Source organism: Pan paniscus, chromosome 1 (assembly GCF_029289425.2).
Source record: "Pan paniscus chromosome 1, NHGRI_mPanPan1-v2.0_pri, whole genome shotgun sequence".
Classification (NCBI taxonomy): domain Eukaryota; kingdom Metazoa; phylum Chordata; class Mammalia; order Primates; family Hominidae; genus Pan; species Pan paniscus.
The window spans coordinates 204,997,560-205,015,807 of record NC_073249.2 but is presented as its reverse complement, the minus strand read 5'-3'; the positions used below and the strand labels follow the sequence as shown (position 1 = coordinate 205,015,807).

The following is an 18,248-nucleotide window of genomic DNA, read 5'->3' as shown; positions in this document are numbered from 1 at the left end:
GAGAATGGAACACCACCAACTTTTGGGGGGTAGTGAGCAGTTTTCTCCAAGAACTCAGGGTCCCTTTCTTCTGCTTGGAAGGCGGCCAACAAACAAGAAAGGAGCCCATCTTGTGAGTAGGAAAACTGAGGCCCGGGGAGGAGAGATGGTAGCCGACTGGTGACCAAGTGGAGGCCCAGGCCTTAACCTCTTGCCTCCCTGGTCTGACCAGCAATGAATGTCACCTCAGCTATCTTGGGGACTTCCTCTTATTCTTTCCCAACTTTAACGACTCTGGCAGCAAGCGAGTGTCTTCCTGCTCTTGCACATGCAACAACAATGTGGACAATGTGAGTCCAGGGACAATGGGGACAACTCCTGGACCCCTGCCACAATGCTTTCCTCCTCTACCAGCCAAATCAGACTTGCTCTTTAAGCCCCATTTCCTCTAGAAAGTCTTTCCAGATAACTCATGCCCAATCAGTCTTTTCCTTCCCCTGACACTCTGCTATTGTCTGGACTTTGAGTTGTGTTGGGCACTTATAGCTTACGAGTCCTGCCTCTCCAACAAGATCCAAGGCATCCGGAGAGTAGGGACCATGCCTCCAATTTCTTCCAGGAGGTCTGGTGACGCTGAAGGCAGCCTCTACCTTCCTCTGCGCCTGACTATTCCCTGCTCTCTGAGCTACTTCTCATCTGGGAAATGGAGGCATAACCCCAGATGTACAGGGGGATTGATAACACAGATCAAACAATGAGTGCGATGTCAGGCGCACAGCAGGTCCTCAGGCAGCACTAGCTGAATATGTGAACAAATGAGTGGACAGAGGGATGGATGGAAGGATTCTTGAAGCTTCCACTGCACAGGGCTGTTGAAACAACACAACGCGGGACCGGGATGTAGATTTCATCTCGCAGCTGAGCCATGTGCTTCTCTGCCTTGTATTTCACCCAAGCCCCCAGTATGAGGGGGACACAGGGCTGGCTCAGAGCAGGCCCCGCTCAGCGAAACTCACTGAACTCCCAACAGGGCAAAACCTGCAGGCCCCACAGGGAGCTTGGGACCTGACTGAGAAGAATCAGGGTTCCCAGGGGTCTCAGTCACAGGGAAGGTCACATCCATCTCTCTGGGGAACATTATCACTGGGTTGAAATGGAAGCCAAAGGGTAAAAAGACACCCGAGTCTGTGAAGCAGGAACTGGAAAAGCCCATGTGGCAGACATGCAGCCTCCCATAACCCTCTGCCAAGGCCAGCCTGGACCCACCTTCTCCACACAGCCCTCCCAGACTTCCTCTGTCTGGACAAAACAGGACCCACTGGGGAAAACAATGATGACTTGGGAGTCTGACAACCTGGGCTCCATTCCCAGGTGTGGCACGTACTGGATGGATGAAGGGCCAGCCATTCCCTCTATTTTTTTATTTTTATTTTTTTTTTGAGACAGTCTTGGCTCACTGCAGCCTCCGCCTCCCGGGTTGAAGCGATTCTCCTGCCTTAGCCTCCCAAGAAGCTGGCACTACAGGCATGAGCCACCACGCCCAGCTAATTTTTGTATTTTCAGTAGAGATGGGGTTTTACCATGTTGTCCAGGCTGCTCTCGAACTCCTAGCCTCAAGCAATCTGCCCTCCTAGGCCTCCCAAAGTGCTGGGATTACAAGTGAGAATCTGGCCCCCAACTCCCCCTCCTGATGCCTCAGTTTCCCGCCCTGCAAAATGGAGATATAATGCCAACTTCAAAAGACTGCTGTGAGTATTATATGCGATAATGCCTGGCAAGAGCCCAGTGGGAGGCCTGGCTCTAAAGAGGGTGGCAGTTTTAATGAGAAGGTGTCAGCACTCGGGGAACGTTGACTGGTGACCTATGTGACTGAGGCCACTGGGGAGGAGAACCTGCAGGTCCCAGGACAGGGAAGAGACTGGTCTGTCCCCAGGAAACTCCTGGGTTTCTGTTCCTCTGGCCTAAGGGTCATAGCAAGGCAAAAGGCAGGAAAGGGTGAAGAGCCGTGAAAGTGATAGAGGCTGCTGGGCGTGGTGGCTCACACCTGCAATCCCAGCACTTTGGGAGGCTGAGGCATGTGGATCACCTGAGGTCAGAAGTTCGAGACCAGCCTGGCCAACATGGTGAAAGCCTGTCTCTACTAAAAATACAAAAATTAGCCAGGCGTGGTAGTGCATGCCTGTAATCCATAATCCCTGCTACCAGGGAGGCTGAGGCAAAAGAATCGCTATTGAATCCGAGAGGCAGAGGTTGCAGTGAGCCGAGATCGCACCACTACACTTCAGGCTGGGAGACAGAGTGAGACTCAGTCTCAAAAAAAAAAAAAAAAAAAAAAGAAAGAGAAAGAAAATGATAGAGTAGAGGCCACTAGGGCTGGGATTTATCAGGCCAGAATTTCAATCCATCCAGCCCAGTAAGGGATCCAAGAAGAGGCATGATCCCAGTTCCCAACTATTTGAAAATTGGAAACGCCAAACAAGGAGAGGGTTGAGTCAGCTGGGGTTAGTTAGGACGGGGAGGCCAGGACCAGGAGGTGGGGGCCGGAGCCGGCTTCCTGGGAGAGAGCCATGGGCAGGCGCAGGGAGTGGGGAGGTGGTGGCAGGGACCCGGAGGTGGGCTGGGAAGGGGCCAGAGGCAGCTGGGAATCCCAGCCCCACCCGTGGAGAAGCATCTGTGGAGTGACCCGAGGCCACCTCTGAAGTCCTCCCCAGGCTCAGGCCCCAGCCAGGCCTCCCCTTCCCCACCGACTGGGATGGGAAAAAGATGTGGAAAGAGGCCAAATGTTACAAAACACCTAGGTGTGACCCGCCTGATTGGGGGGGGGCGGGGGACACATCTCTACCCAACAGCCCAAGCCCAAAGCATAGGGTGGGGTGGGGTGAGATCCCCAGGCCTGTGTGTCTCTCTCTCCTGAGTCCTGCTGTTTCTCTGAGGCCACGGGAGCCAGATTTAGAGTCGAGCAGCCCCACATCCCACCAAGTAAGGACCAACTGCAGGTTGGCCCAGAGCTCCCCAGGCAAGGTCCTGCCTCCTCCAGTGTAGGCCAGGGGGGGACAGGGCTAGGATGGGGTCCCAGGACATCCCCCACCCCCCCACTGTCACTACCCTCAGGATGCATGAACATCCTTTCTGCACCCATGGGAGCCCTTGGCCACACCTCCTGTTGCTCAGAGCCCACCAACTGCACACATCTGGGAAGGGGACAAGGCGTCCAAAGACTCCAGCCTTTCCCAGGCCACACCCTGGGGTGTGCCCCCCTCCTTCTCCCAGTCCAGGAAGGAGCAATCAGGGTGGAAGGATGGACTCTGTCCTACAGCTGCGGCCTCGGTAGGGGAAGGAGGGGCAGTGACAGATCAGAGGCAGTTACACCCGGAGCTCTGAGACTGCGAAAGAGGCCCAGGGAATGGACAATCCCCTTACACAGCCATTCATTCAACAAGCCCAGTACAGGACCTGGGTCATAGAGAAGGTGTGCCCGGCTGTGCCCTGGGAACCCTGCCTCAGATATTCCACCGGCCTTGTCTTTAGCAGGAACAAGACTTAGTGCAATCACCACGGATTGTCAAATACCTGCCACATTCCAGGCACTGAGCAAGGTGCATCCACCTGGTTACTTCATAACCACCAGGAAGCAGGCCTCCCCATTTCACATTTGACTGAGGCTCAGAGAGGTAAAGCAACTTGCCCAAGGTCACAGAGCCAGTCAGGGCTGGGCCAAGACTTGAAGGCAGGGCCTTTTGAGCCCACATCTTTCCCTTGACCACAGTGCCCAGGGAAGTGGCTCTGGGACCAATGAGGACACAGACAAGTCAAAAAGGGCAGAGTGGACATCCCAGCTTGTCCCACATCTTCTGGGGCCCTGCAGAGAGCATGGCTGGGCAGGCAGCTCCCAAGTGCAGGGGCCAGAGCACGCCCCTTTCCAATCTCAGCAAGGAGCCTGGGCCTTCTTGGCCTGCTGGCTTCCTCAAAGCCATTAATTTGCTCACTTGAATTTGTCTGTTTGTTTGTAGTTTTGAGACAGAGTCTCGCGATGACGCCCAGGCTTGAGTGCAATGGCATGATCTCAGCTCACTGCAACCTCCGCTTCCCAGGTTCAAGCGATTCTCCTACCTCAGCCTCCTGAGTAGCTGAGACTACAGTCATGCACCACCACACCCGGCTAACTTTTTTGTATTTTTAGTAGAGACGGGGTTTCACCATCTTGGCCAGGCTGGTCTCGAACTCCTGACCTCAAGTATCTGCTCACCTCAGCCTCCCAAAGTGCTGGGATTACAGGCGTGAGCCACCGCGCCCATCCTTTATTCACTTGATTTTTTTTTTTTGAGATGGAGTTTTGTTCTTGTTGCCCAGGCTGGAGTGCAATGGCGCGATCTCAGCTCACCACAACCTCCGCCTCCCGGGTTCAAGTGATTCTCCTGCCTCAGCCTCCCTGAGTAGCTGGGATTACAGGCATGTGCCACCATGTTTAGCTGATTTTTTTATTATTATTATTTTCAGTAGAGACGAGGTTTCTCCATGGTGGTCAGGCTGGTCTCGAACTCCCAACCTCAGGTGATCCGCCCGCCTTGGCCTCCCAAAGTGCTGGGATTACAGGTTGTGAGCCACTGTGCCCAGCCTCACTTGAAGTTTTAATGTGTTCACCTACTATCTGCCTAGCACCAGGCAAACAGCAATGAACAAAGCCAAGTCCCTGCCCTCATGCAGCTTCCACTCTAGATGACGGGGTAAGAATAAATCTACAAGCCATGAGCTCCGGCTGTGGAGTTCTAAGGCAGAGTCTGCAACTCCACAAATGAACACTCAGCAAGATCCCCTCCGCCTACACCATAAGCCAATGCAGAGGCCCCAGCTTGGGTGGGGACGGGGGAGCTCCTGGCTGGAGATGGGTAGGGGGATGACTGCCAGGCATGTGAGCCAGTCCAACCCCCACCCATGCTGTCCCCTCCATCACTTGCCATTCTTTTTTCTTTTTTTTTTTTAAGAGACAGGATCGCGTTCTATCACCCAGGCTGGAGCGCAGTGGCAAGATCATGGTTCACTGCAACCTCCACCTCCTGGGCTCAAGTGATCCTCCTACCTTGGTCTCCCAAAGTGTGGGGATTACAGGTGTGAGCCACCACTCCTGGCCCACCTGCCGGTTTTGTTTTGTTTTTTTTTTTTTTAAGAATTTTTATTGTCCAAACAAGAGATCGTAAGAGAAGACACAAATAAATTAACTGTTCTGAGAATTCTGGACTCCACCTCCTGCCCACTCCTCCTGGAGCTTTCCCATCTCAGGTAGTGGCAGCTCCATCCTTCGGGATGCTGAAGCCAAAGACTGTGGAGGCATCCCGGACTCTTCTCTTTCTGTCCCACCCCACATCCAACCCACTAGCAAATCCTGGTGACCCATCTTCAAAATGTACTGGGGATTCAACCATCTCCCACCTCCGTGGTCCTAGCTTGAGCTCCCATCGTCTGTCCTGGGTCACGGCCTCCTTGCCTTTGCTCTGGACCCTCCCCGTGCTCCTCTCCACACAGCAGCCAAAGCAATCCTATGGAACACCGGGCCCCTTCAGTGACTTCTCAATTCACTCAGACGCAAATCCAAGGTCCTTCCCATGGCCAAAGCTCTGCTGATCACCCTCTGCCACCCCCCTGCCTGCTGCGTCCACCATGCTCCCCCTCACTGATGCTGCTCCAGCCCCACGGGCCTCCTTGCTTTTTCATAGACATGCCAAGGACACTCCCACCTCTGGGCCTCTGCACTAGCTGTGCCCTCTGCCTGGAATGCCCTTTCCATTGATATCTGCGAGGCTCACCCGCTCACTTACTTCAGGTCTCCTTCAGTTCAAATTTATCTTATCAGAGGCTTTTCCTACCACCCCACCCTACCTACCCCGCCTCATCACTCACTGCCCTCTTCCCTGTTTTATTTTTTCTTCTGAGCACTTATCACCACCTGATGTATTTCATTTATTGTCTGTCTTCCTGCACTAGCTATAACACAAGTGACATGAGAGGAAGGAATCTGACATTTTTATTCTCTGCGGTAACCTCAAGATCTAGAACAGGGCGGGTGCAGTGGCTCACGCCTGTAATCCCAGCGCTTTGGGAGGCCAAGATGGGTGGATCACTTGAGGTCAGGAGTTCAAGACCAACCTGGCCAACATGGTGGAACTCCATCTCTACTAAAAATACAAAAATTAGCTGGACGTGGTGGCGCGTTCCTGTAATCCCAGCTACTTGGGAGGCTAAGGCAGGAGAATCTCTTGAACCTGGGGGGCAGAGGTTGCAGTGCGGCGAGATCATACCACTGCACTCTAGCCTGGGTAACAGATCAAGACTCCATCTCAAAAAAAAAAAAAAAAAAAGATCTAGAACACAGTCAGATACATAGAAGATGCTCCATAGATATTTGTGAAATGAATTTTTAAAAATGCTTAATCACATACATCATTTGTTCATTCATTCATTCAACACACTCTGCAAGGCTTTGCGTACCAGATACTCCCCTAAAACCCAGAGCAACAGGACACCCTCCTTCATGGCTCAGGGAATGGGCTCTGGTCAGGAGCTAGGAGCTGGTCCTAAGGCTATCTCAGGATGCCACAGATGCCTCCAGGGATGCTCTGAGGTTCCTGCAGGCCTGGCACAGATGAGCATCATGGAAGGGAAGGGAGAGTGGTTCTGGGGGCAGCAAGACTCAAAGGCCTCACATTCCCAGGCCTCAAAGAGCCACCTTGTTCTCAGGACTTTCATGACAGCACCCCCGACCCGGCCACCCCAGCAGCCACGAGCCACACCCCTCTCAAGGCTGCTATTGACACAGCCCTGACGCCACCAGGCTGGGCAGTGAGGCCGGCGGCTCCCCGCGAAGTGAGTTCCACACATACTTCTGGGTTTCAGTCAGCCAGTTCTGGGCGCTGGGGCAGCTGGCCCCGGGAGCAGGAGGGGGTGGCAGGGCCAAAGAGGCCAAGGCCCAGGCTGAAGCAACATTCCAGCAGGGCTGGGACCCTCGGCGCAGCCTCCCTCTTCTTGGCAGGAGCAGGAGCGAGAGGAGAAAAAGGCCAGGGTAGGCCCTGGGACGGGGAGAGGTAGGCCCAGCAGATACTTGGGAAGCTGCCGGGGAACCGAGTCATATTCACTTCCTCCTCCAGTCTGACCCCTCATAGCTGGGACTGGATTGGGTGGAGGGGAGGGGGGCAACAGGCCAGGGCTGGGAACCCTTCCCATATACCCCAAGTAGTCTGAGGGTGCAGAGCCCACACCTCTGGCCTCCAAGTGGCCTCTGAATCATTGCTCCAGATCTTTCCATAGCCTGGGCAGGCCCTCCTGCCCTCCCTCCTGAGCCTCTCACCCCAAGGCCAGGCAGCCCTTGAAGCTCTGCAGACTCACCCTAAACCTTGAGCCCCCAGGGAACAGCCAGAAAAAAACAGCGCAGGCTCCACACAGGACAACCAGGAGGGTGTTCTTCTCCTTCCCCCACTAGCAGCATGGCAGGGGCAGGGGCCCCTGACCTCCCACACTGGGCAGGGCCAGCCTGGCCCACTCAGGCCTAAAAGTCCCTGGATAAATTCAACTGCCTGTAGAGTCCCGGGGAATATCTGATGAGAACATTAATGAATTAACAAACCTAAAAATGACCACCCTAGAGTTTAGTTCCTAGGCTTCTCCTCCAGGCACAGGCGCCCCTAGGAGACCCCACGGACACTGAGGCATACCCAACCTAAGAGGTTCTGTCCCCGAGCCAATCCCTGATATTCCTTGCCTGAGGTAGCCCCTGTACTACTTGGGACCAGAGTTCTTAATCAACATCTGTGACAAGTTGTAGCAATATCTACTGACTGCCCACGACAAGCACATGGGGCAGTACGTGGCGTGATTAGGAGAGCTTCGTCTGGATTCAAAACTTGGCTTGCAGCATCTCTGAGTGTGTGGATATGTAAGTCACTGGGCAAGTTACGTAACCTCTCAGTGCCTCAATGTCCTCTGCTTAGAGAATGGGGATCAGGCTAGTAGCTACAGCTTAAAACATTCGACAAAGGTATTCACTAAGCACTTACTACCTGCCAGGTGCTAAGCATACAGCAGTGAACAAAAACAAATGAGGTCCTGCTCTCCTAGAACTTAAACTGAGCAGGAGGAGGCAGATAAACACATAAACAAATACAGACAAATACAGGCCAGACAATTGCGAGAACAAAAATAAAGCAGTTTAAGGAGACAGCCATTATGGGAAGAGTGGTAAGGACCAGAAGGAGAGGGAGAGGGTCATATGGATATTACGGGGACAAATGTCCCAGGCAGAAGGAACAGCAGATGCAGAGACCCTAAGGTGGGAGTGTGTTTCACATGCTCAAGAAACAAAGCCTTGGTCAGGCGAGGTGGCCCATGCCTATAATCCTAGCACTTCAGAAGGCTGAGGTGGGAGGACAGCTTGAGTTAAAGAGTTTGGGACCAGCCTGGGCAATACAACGAGATCCCATCTCTATTTGTTTTAAATTTTTATATTCATTAGAAAAGAAAAGGCTGGGTGCAGTGGCTCACGCCTATAATCCTAGCACTTTGGGAGGCCGAAGGGGGTGGATCATTTGAGCCCAGGAGTTCGAGACCTGCCTGGGGGAATATGGCAAAACCCTGTCTCTATAAAAAATACAAAAATTAGCCAGGTGTAGAGGAGGGTGTCTGTAGTCCCAGCTACTCAGGGGGCTGAGGTGGGAGGATCACCTGAGCGTGGGAGGTCGAGGCAGCGGTGAGCTGTGATTGTGCCACTGCACTCCAGCCTGGGTGACAGTGTGAGACCCTGTCTCAAAAAAAAAAAAAAAAAAAAGAAAAAGAAAAAGAAACAAAGACTGGTATAGCTGGAGGAGTTTGAGAGGAGCAGGTGGCAGGAGGCCGGGTCTTGCAGGGCCTCGTAGGCTATATTAAGTCAGGGGCTGGGACCTAATTCTGAGCACCGCAGGGAGGTGGTGAGCAGGAAACACAGGTGAATGGGAGGATTCACTGAGAAACTCAGAGCAGACAGTGGGTACTGGGTAAGTCTGAAGTACCCGTATTACTGTGTCATCATCCAGCCTGGCACCCCAAGAGCTCCTTCCTCTCCACTTTGCTCACCCGTCTTCCAGGCCCTGAACCCAGTCACCTCCTGCCACCTTCTTTCCACCGTCTCCCGGGCAGGGCTTCAGACCCACAGATCCTAACTTGTCTGCGCTCAGCCTGAGAGCAGGCCCGGGCCAAGCCAGGCAGGGGCCACAACTCCCCAGACAGGGGGAAATGGGCCTAAGGGATGGGGGGGTGGTCCATCTCTGCCCCTTCCGGCCTCCACCCTGCAGACAGACCTGCAGCCTGCCCTCCTTCCCTCCGGGAATGTCCAGGGCACACTCAAAACCCCATCCTGTGCCGGCTGCAGGTATGGAACGAGTAGGCTAGTGTCAGGGGACAGAGCAGCTGGCTGCGTGGAGGAGGGCTGAGGGACCGCCAGGAAGGGGAGGCTCCTGCAGTTCAGCTGGCAGCCTCCCCAGTGAGGAAATCCAGCTGAGGCAGGAAACAGGTATCTCAGCGACTTCCCTCCTCGGCCCTGGAAAACACCTTAATCACCACCTAATCACCACCGAGGCTCCCTCAAGACGCCTGTTCCCTGCAGGGCCGCCCTAAAGGGGTCAGCAGGCCAAGGCCTGCCGAGTCACCCAGGCCCAGCCCCTCCTCCAGCAAGCCTCCTCACCTCCCAACAGCTGAAATTACACCCACACTTAATCACAGACCAGCTTCCTGCGGTCCTGTCCCCCGTCCCGGGGAAGCCTGGAGCTCCCTAAGGCCCATCTCACCCTGCTGCTGTGCCCAACCCTTCCCCATACGCCACTGGCTCCGGACTGAACTGAAGGGCAGATGAGAGCAAGGGCAGCAGGCAAAGAGGGTCCAAGGTGTGCTGGGAGCCTGGGCTAGGAATTGATCTCATTTTTGACTTGCAACAAACTCCTCAACCCCATTGTACAGATTTGGAAACTAAGGCTCAGAGAGAGGAACTCGCCCCAGATCACACAGCCAGAAACCACAGCCCGGAGACTCATACTTGGGTCTGTAAGACTTCAGAGACAGGCCAGGCATGATGGCTTATGCCTGTCATCCCAACACTTTAGGAGACCGAGGCGAGAGGATCGCTTGAGGCCAGGAGTTTGAGACCAGCCTGGGCAACAAAGTGTGATGCCCTCTTTTTTTTTTTGAGACAGAGTCTTGCTCTGTCGCCCAGGCTGGAGTGCAGTGGCGCGATCTCGGCTCACTGCAAGCTCCGCCTCCCAGGTTAACGCCATTCTCCTGCTTCAGCCTCCGGAGTAGCTGGGACTACAGGCACGTGCCACCACGCCTGGCTAACTTTTTGCATTTTTAGTAGAGACAGGGTTTCACTATGCTGGCCAGGCTGATCTTGAACTCCTGACCTCATGATCCGCTCGCCTTGGCCTCCCAAAGTGCTGGGATTACAGGCGTGTGCCACCGCGCCTGGCCCCGAAAAACTTTTTATTGTTTGTTTGTTTTGAGGCGGAGTCTCACTCTGTCACCCAGGCTGGAGTGCAATGGTGTGGTCTCGGCTCACTGCAACCTCCGCCTCCTGGGTTCAAGCGATTCTCCTGCCTCAGCCTCCCAAGTAGTTGGGATTACAGGCATGTGCCACCACACCCGTCTAAATTTTTGTATTTTCAGTACAGATGGGGTTTCACTATGTTGGCCAGGCTGGTCTCAAACTCCTGACCTCGTGATCCGCCCACCGTGGCCTCCCGAAGTGCTGGGATTACAGGCATGAGCCACCGCGCCTGGCCTGAAAAACTTTTTAAAAAGAATTTTATAAAGAGACTTCAGGGGCCAAGCTCTTTCCAGCCCACCACCAGCAGCCTGGGGTGGGACAGCGACCCTCCATGTGTTGCTGAGAAGGCTCTCTAATCCCACAGGATTGGAGCTGCCTGTTTATTTGTCTAAATTACCGCCCACCAGCCTGTGAGTGCTGGGAAGGCACAGACAGGGCCTGTCCTTGCTGGTCCACACCACCCCAGCCCCTAGCACCACACCAGGTTCACTGGTTCACTGGCACACAGTAGGTGCATGGCAAATATCTGCCCAAAGAATGAACCTCTGTACTCCCAGTGACAGCCATGGAATGTCGCTCAGTGATGATCTGTTGAATGAACAAGTGAATGAGATGATCTGCCACCGTCCAGGAATGTCTGTGGAAATTCCTCATGCACACAACAAACAACTCCACCCACCGCCATCCTACCGCACCCGGGCATGGAGGAGCCCCTCATCGGGGGCAGAGCTGGGGGAAGGTCAGGAAAGACTGTTGGGCCTCGGAAAACATCCCACGTGCTAGGTTGGTGCGTTGGGAAAAGTAAAAGTCAGTGCCAGGAGTGCAAGTTCAGGTCAAGACTAGGGAGCTACTGGATGGCCCTGCTGAATATTTCGGGGTGAGAGGCTGAAACAGGAGGACGACAGAGGAGGCTGCCCAGAGTGGGGATGGGGGAGGAGAAGTGCTGGGTGGGTGGGGCAAGAGCAGTGAGGAGCCAGGTCTGGGTGGGGGCTTGACGAGTGACTCAGGAGGGCAGAGGTGCGATGAAGCCAGGAAGGTGAGGCCAGGCAGGCAGTTCCTGGGTAAACACCAGCCTGGTTAGAAAAGTCCCTCTCTTGGCTCAGAGAACAGGGAGGCAGGTATGGGGACTGCCTAGGAGCACCTCGAAGAGAGTGGGGGTGGCTCTGTGGCTCCCCACGGTAGGCTCGGCTCCCCAGATGTGCCCCCACCCACATCTGCCACTAGCTCCCTGCCCACCGACCCCACCCAGTCCTCCTCAAGTTCACTCAGGTCCTCAGGGCCTCTGCTGGCCAAGTGCCTTCTAAGCCTCGGGATTCCTGACCGTAGAATTCCCTTTTCCTCCACCTAAGCTCAGAGTAGGGGACTAGACTGCAAGGGCAGGCCTCTCCCTGCCTCTTGGAGACCTGGGAAGAGGAAAGCTGGGGAACTCGGGTCCCCCAAGGGTGCACTGCATCCCCGCACCACGCACTTTGCAGCTCATTCCACGCAGTCCAGAAACGCCCTGCAGCTATGCATTTTGAGGCCGTGCATTTTGAGTTCCCTTGACCCACGTGGGGCTGGCCTCAGAGAGGTTAACTAGCTTGCCCCAGGTCACACAGTTACTCAGTGAAAGGCAGGGATTGATTCAACTCTTCGGCTGTATGACTCCAAGGCCCGTGGGTGTTCCACACAAGCTTCAGTTCTGTCCCAAAAGTTTTGCTTGTGCCCACCTGGGTCCAAGCTCCCCAAGGTTATAGACGGTGTGGTAAAGTTTCAGCGAGACTCATAGGGTCCCCATCACCACTGAGTGGCCGTTCTGCCAAGCTGGCGCAGAAGGGTTCCCTCGTCCTGCCAAGTTCCCACCCTGCTCAAAGTTTCCCCTCCTGGTCCCCAGGAATGGTAGGCCGGACCATGCCCAGCGAGACTCCAGCACTCGGCAACGTGGCCGAGAGACCCACGGGCTTCCACGCGGGCCAGCCCCGCCCCCGCCCACGAAGGGTCCTGACTGGTGGCCCCCCTGGATTAGCCCCATGCCGCAGGGTGGCGCCGGCCCGGGGTCCCCGGCGGGCGCCGCCGTCCCGGGCCAGAGTCCCCGCCGCGCAGCCTTGGGCGCCCCAGCCAAGTTGGCGGGAGGCGGCGAGCGGGACCGGGGCGCCCCTAGCCCCTCCGCCCCCCGCCCCCCGCCCCCCGCCCCTCTGCCCCGCACACTCACCGCCAGCAGCCGCCCGTGCAGCAGCAGCGCCAGCAGCAGCGCGCCCGCCGCCCGCCACCCCATGGCCCGGCCCGCGCCGCTCTCTCGCTCGCTCGCTCCGCGCCGCCCGCAGCCGCCCGCTCGCCGGCCAGCTCGGGACAGCGCGGCCCTGTCCCCACCGCCCCCTTTCCTCCCCGCCCGCCCCGCCCCCGCGGCGCCGGCCCCGCCCCCGAACCGCCCCTCCCCGGAGCGCCAGGCCCCGCCCACGGACCGCCCCCGGGCCGCGGGCTCTGCTCGCCCCAGCCGGCCGCGCAGCCCACTAGGCCTTTGTCTGGGCCCCCAGCCCCCTCCGCGCGGGCCACGGCCCGGCCCGGCTCCCCGCCAAACCCGGCCTGGAGTATGGGATGGGACGGGGAGGGGGACCGGGGGCCCGGGCCCGGGCATGGGATGGGGCCGCCGGGCCAGGCGCTCTCGCCTCCCCGATCCCCGGCTCCCCCGCTTCCCCGCGCGCGCCGCCGACTTCCACGCCCCTGCACGCCCCGCACGGCCGACTCCACTCGCGCAGCTTTTGAAGATCCCGGGATCTCCTTCCCACGCTCACACGCACGCAGCTGCCGCTCCGCGCCACACGTGCACGCCAACTTCCACACCCAAGAACACCTTCACACCATAACTTTACTGCACGAACACACTTGTGCGCTACCCGGGAACACTTTCACACTCTGGACCCAACTCTGAAGTACCAACAATCCTCACCGGCTCACACGCACACTTAACTCGCTTCCAAACTCTCACCTCCACCAGGGACACAGGGGACAGCCCTCACACCACACTCAGCCCCTCACAGGCTTGTTCCCATGTCACACAGACTCACGCATACATCCCAACAAGTCACGGAGCGGGAGGACGCCTTTTCACATAGATTCCTCGCAGGCACACACATTTCACACACAGGCCCACATCATTGCCTGCATGCTTACCAGCTTGTTGTTTTTTTTTTTTGTTTTTTTTTTTTTTTTTGAGATGGAGTCTCGCTCTGTCCCCAGACTGGAGTGCGGTGGTGCGATCTTGGCTCACTGCAACCTCCGCCTCCGGGTTCAAGCAATTCTCCGGCCTCAGCCTCCTGAATAGCTGGGATTACAGGCGTGCCACCACGCCTGGCTAATTTTTGTATTTTTAGTAGAGATGGGGTTTTTACCATATTGGCCAGGCTGGTCTCGAACTCCTGACCTTGTGATCTGCCCGCCTTGCCCTCCCAAAGTGATGGGATTACAGGCGTGAGCCACCGCACCCAGCCTCAGCCTGTATCTTTTACCTGTTCTCACCCACTAATCACAGTGCCTCATAGTGGGCACTGGGTACTGAACTGAGCTGCCCACCCCACCTGCACCATTTTCCATGTAAATCACTCACACACCAACTTTGAGTCACATAAATCACAGCCCCAGAGCCAGAACCACACCAACTCACACACTCAGGCCCAGACAGACAGACCCTGCCAAAGCCCCATCACAGATGCTCGGGTGGGTGGTGAAATCACAGCCCCATGATCTGTCTCTGACCCAACCGCAGGCAGCAAACAGCACCAAGCCCCCGGACCTCTCCACTGCCTACTCTTCAGCTCCCCTCTTCTGCCTGAAATTTCCAGGGCAGCCCGAGGCTGATGGGTGGAAAGGAAAACTATGTGTGTGTAGCTTTGAGGAAAACCTTTTGAGTAATGATAGAGGAGGAGAATAAAACTGAAGTTTCCATTGTTTCCTGTGAGAGTTGCTAGGTTCCAGAAACTCATGGCTGGGTTTGCAGCCAGGAGTGAGGTGAGCTGTGGACAGAAGGAAATGCCCAGCTCACTGGGCGGCACCAGGCCTGGCTCCGGAAGCTATGTTCCCTGTGATAGGGGTCCGCAGGCTCCCAAGCACATTGGGGCCTCTCATCCAGGCATCTGGGGGATTGAAAAAACACTGGCATCCTGACCCCCATCCCAGATAGATCCCCTATCTCCAAAAGATATCTCCAAAATATGCCCTGTGGGGCATATTTCTGTGGGACCAGCTCAGAGTTGTAAAGAACAGAAATTGCATCCACGGTAGTCGGGCCAACTGCCTGGCCCCAACCCAGGCTCCAGGCACAGCACTGAATAAGGTCTATCTCTGATCCGCACAGGGAGATAGGGGTGGACAGAGGAGGGACGCCCAATCTTGGCCCTCAGTAAACTCTTAATCTGATAGAGGTGTGGGGAAGAATCGTCCCTGTCCGGGTATTGTTCTCAGTCTGATAGAGAATCCTGCCTCCACCACCTAGCCGTGCAATCTTGAGCACATTATTCAACTTCCATGTCTCAGTCTCTGCATGTAGAAAATGAGAATAACGTTAAGACGTCTCTCTTAGTGTTGTTATGAGAATTAAGATGAATTAATATATTTCTTTTAAAAAACACAGCCATTTCAGACACTTGGTAAGCATGAAGTAAGTGGTAGCCATTTCTCTTATTACCATTTCTGGTGTGCTCCCAATCTAAAGAGAGAGACATGACTTGGCCCTTGAGGAGCTGAGGTCTGATAGAGGAGCAGCCTCCACAGCCACCCCAGGGACCTCCCATTTGAGGGGAGAGTACACCAGGTTTGCGCTTGGAAACTCCCTGTCTGATGAGAAAGGCTTCAAAACTCCACTGACTTCAGAGCTGGCAGGTGGCCAGCCCTAGTGGCAGGATTTTTCCAAGGCCTTGCCTGTCCATGGATTTGTCAGCATCCGTGACAAATCGCATTTCATGAGCTGCCTCAGTGTCTGTTCCCTATCTCGGGCCCTTTAAGTACCAGAGCTTTGGCTTCTTGGATGATTTGCTCATGAGCAAAGGGGGAAAAAAAGGGAAACAAGCAACCCTTTGTAGATGTTTGGTCAAGACTAACCCAGAGCTATAAGTCTTGCTTCCTCAAAGGGGTTGAGGAAAGAGATGGTAAGGCCGACTGGGGACTGGAAGGAGCTGGGCTGACACGCAGAATGCAGGAATATACGGCATGTTGAGAAAGTCTTCCAGGGCGGCTCCAGCAGCGGAGGATTGGTCATCCACCTATTTATTCTGCGTCCTCTCCTTCCCACTAAGGGATTTGCCTGGGTCTGTTTTAGTTTGCAGCCCTTGATATCTTTAGCAAATGCTCTCAAGTTGCTTTGTCTAGAGCCTGGCTATCTCCTCATATGGCTAAGAAGAGGAGCAGGCACAAGGCCTTCTGGGCTTGGCAAAACCTTGGAGGCGCCCATAATCTCACTGTATGTACACAGAGTTCAGGGTGCTGGTCACACTCGAGGAGAGAAACAACTCAAGTCTCATACAAGGTTCCCTGGGCACGGAGAGACTACAACAGCTTGGATAGGCAGAAATAGTCAAACAGCTTGACTTCTGAGAATAGGTGTTGGGGGTTCTGGAACCAGCAGCTGGAGTTTGTGGCTTACCTGTCCACTCCTCCAAATTCAGTAGGACTCATCTTCTGGCTTCCACTCCCATTCCAAATCTTTTCTCTGCCTGAGAGCTTATCATTCATCTTAATCACATTCCTTTGTCCATTCATTCATTCATTCATTCAGGGCTGCAGTGGACAGTTGCGCAGGTTGTTCACTGAACAAAGGTGTGCAGCCAAGTGGGTAAATAGGAACTGTAATGGGCCCTGTTGTGGGGCTACATCTGCCCAGAATGGGTACTTTTTTTTTTCTTTTTGAGACAGAATCTTGCTCTGTTGCCCAGGTTGGAGTGCAGTGGCACGATCTCAACTCACTGCAACCTCTGCCTCCCGGGTTCAAGCAATTCTCCTGCCTCAGCCTCCCAAGTAGCTGGGATTACAGGCACATGCCACCACACCTGGCTAATTTTTGTATTTTTAGTAGAGACAGGGTTTCATCATGTTGGCCAGGCTGGTCTCGAACTCCTGACCTCAAGTGATCCACCCGTCTCGGCCTCCCAAAGTGCTGGGATTACAGGCGTGAGCCACTGCACCCGGCCCAGAATGGGTACTTTTTGCTGATATGAGTGAAGGCACTGTAAGGCTAGCTGTGGCCCTACATTCATTCAATAGTGAAACTAAACACTACCCACAAGAGTTTCTATGCCCATGTGGGAAAACAAATGCTAATAGAGTAACGATATGTCCTTGGGTGAAAATGAAGAGTCAGAAATTGGTGTGAAAGAGAATTGAGATGGAGGAGAAAAAACAAGAAGATAGTACTGAAGAAGAGGAGGAAGAGGAGGCAGGAGGGGGGTCTAAGCAGGCAGCAAAAGTTCCCATGGAGAGGGCGGGGACCCCACAAGGCCTGGCATGATCTAGTCCTGCCCATCAATCCAGCCACAGCCCTTGCCCACCATAGTCTTTGCAGATGCTGTTCCCTCTCCTAAGTGCTTTTCCCAGTTAACACCCATCCCCCTTCACTCTACTCTCCCTTAAGATTGAGTCCAAACATCACATGACCACAGAAATCTTCTCTGACCTCCCAAGCGAGGTCGTGTTCCCCACCACACTTTCCCACAGCGCCCCCCCGCCATGCTTTTCTTGTAGCATTTTTGACCATTGTAATTATTTGGAAGATCATTTAATATTATGAGGCATAATGAAGGCAGAGGGCATGAAGGTCTTGTTTCTGTCTTGGTCCCAATTATATCCCCTGTGAAGAGCACAGTGTGTGGCACAGAGTTGGCATTTGGATAATTGTTACTTAAATGAAAGAACAAGACATTAGTTCAAACGTGGCACACAGTGTAAATGTCCCTGTTCTGGTTTGTGCTTGGAACAAAGATAAACCCTGGGGAGCAGGCAAGGCAGTACATTTTATTATTCCCCTCCCTTTCCAGCTGGGAAAACTGAGGCCCAGGGGATGAAGTGGCTTGCCCAGGTCATGCAGTCAGTAAGAGGTAGAACCAGGATTCATGTCCATGTCAGTCTGATTCTACAAACTCCCATTCTCAACCATACCCATTCTGCCTCCCTGTGGGCTGTTCTCAACTCTGGCCAGGCACAAGTGCGCTTCTCCCAGCTCAGGCAGAAGCGTGAATCTTCTGAAAGCTCTTGTATTTGACCCCCTGCCCCAACTTGATGTTTCCCCACTACCCTTCATCATTATCAATTGCTTTCTTGGACTGGGGTCCCAGGCCCAAGGCAGGGTTCCCACACTGTGCCTCATGGGTCACCTGCAATCTGAGATGCTCTTTGAAAAAGAGGTTCTTTGGCCAAAGAAGTTTGGGTACCCTGCACTCTTTCCCACACTTTGACCATCTCAAGGGACGCCAAAGCAGGAAGGTTTTTGAATAGGCCTCCAGTGAAGTCGCCTGTGCTACTGTATTTAATCCAGCCTTCCTCAACCTCTTTGAGAACGGAACCCAGTGGTTTTTATGGAAAATCCTTTTAAAATCTTATAGGGCTGGGGTTTCTCGTAACACTTTGCGAATGCTGCCCCAGAGCCTGGCTCCTGAGCTGACCATAGATGGTCTTTATAATTTGAATTCGCACTCATGGCTCTCCACTCCCACCCCTCCCCTCCAGCCAGGCTGGAATTCTTACGGCT

The 18,248-nt window shown here is 54.6% G+C and overlaps 1 protein-coding gene across 5 annotated transcripts in view; it reads right to left on the bottom strand.

The window, feature by feature from the left end:
* HSPG2 (heparan sulfate proteoglycan 2) overlaps positions 1 to 12,864 on the bottom strand; it is a 114,977-nt gene extending 102,113 nt beyond the window's left edge. For 3 of the 5 annotated variants that reach the window (XM_063594162.1, XM_034957737.3, XM_034957742.3), the window contains exon 1: positions 12,729 to 12,864. In XM_063594162.1, coding sequence (XP_063450232.1) covers positions 12,729 to 12,791 — 63 coding nt within the window. In that variant the 5' untranslated portion in view covers positions 12,792 to 12,864. The remainder of the gene's footprint in view (positions 1 to 12,728) is intronic. The other 2 variants (XM_063594156.1, XM_063594166.1) reach the window with 1 other exon arrangement.
* Between the last annotated feature and the right edge of the window lie 5,384 nt (positions 12,865 to 18,248).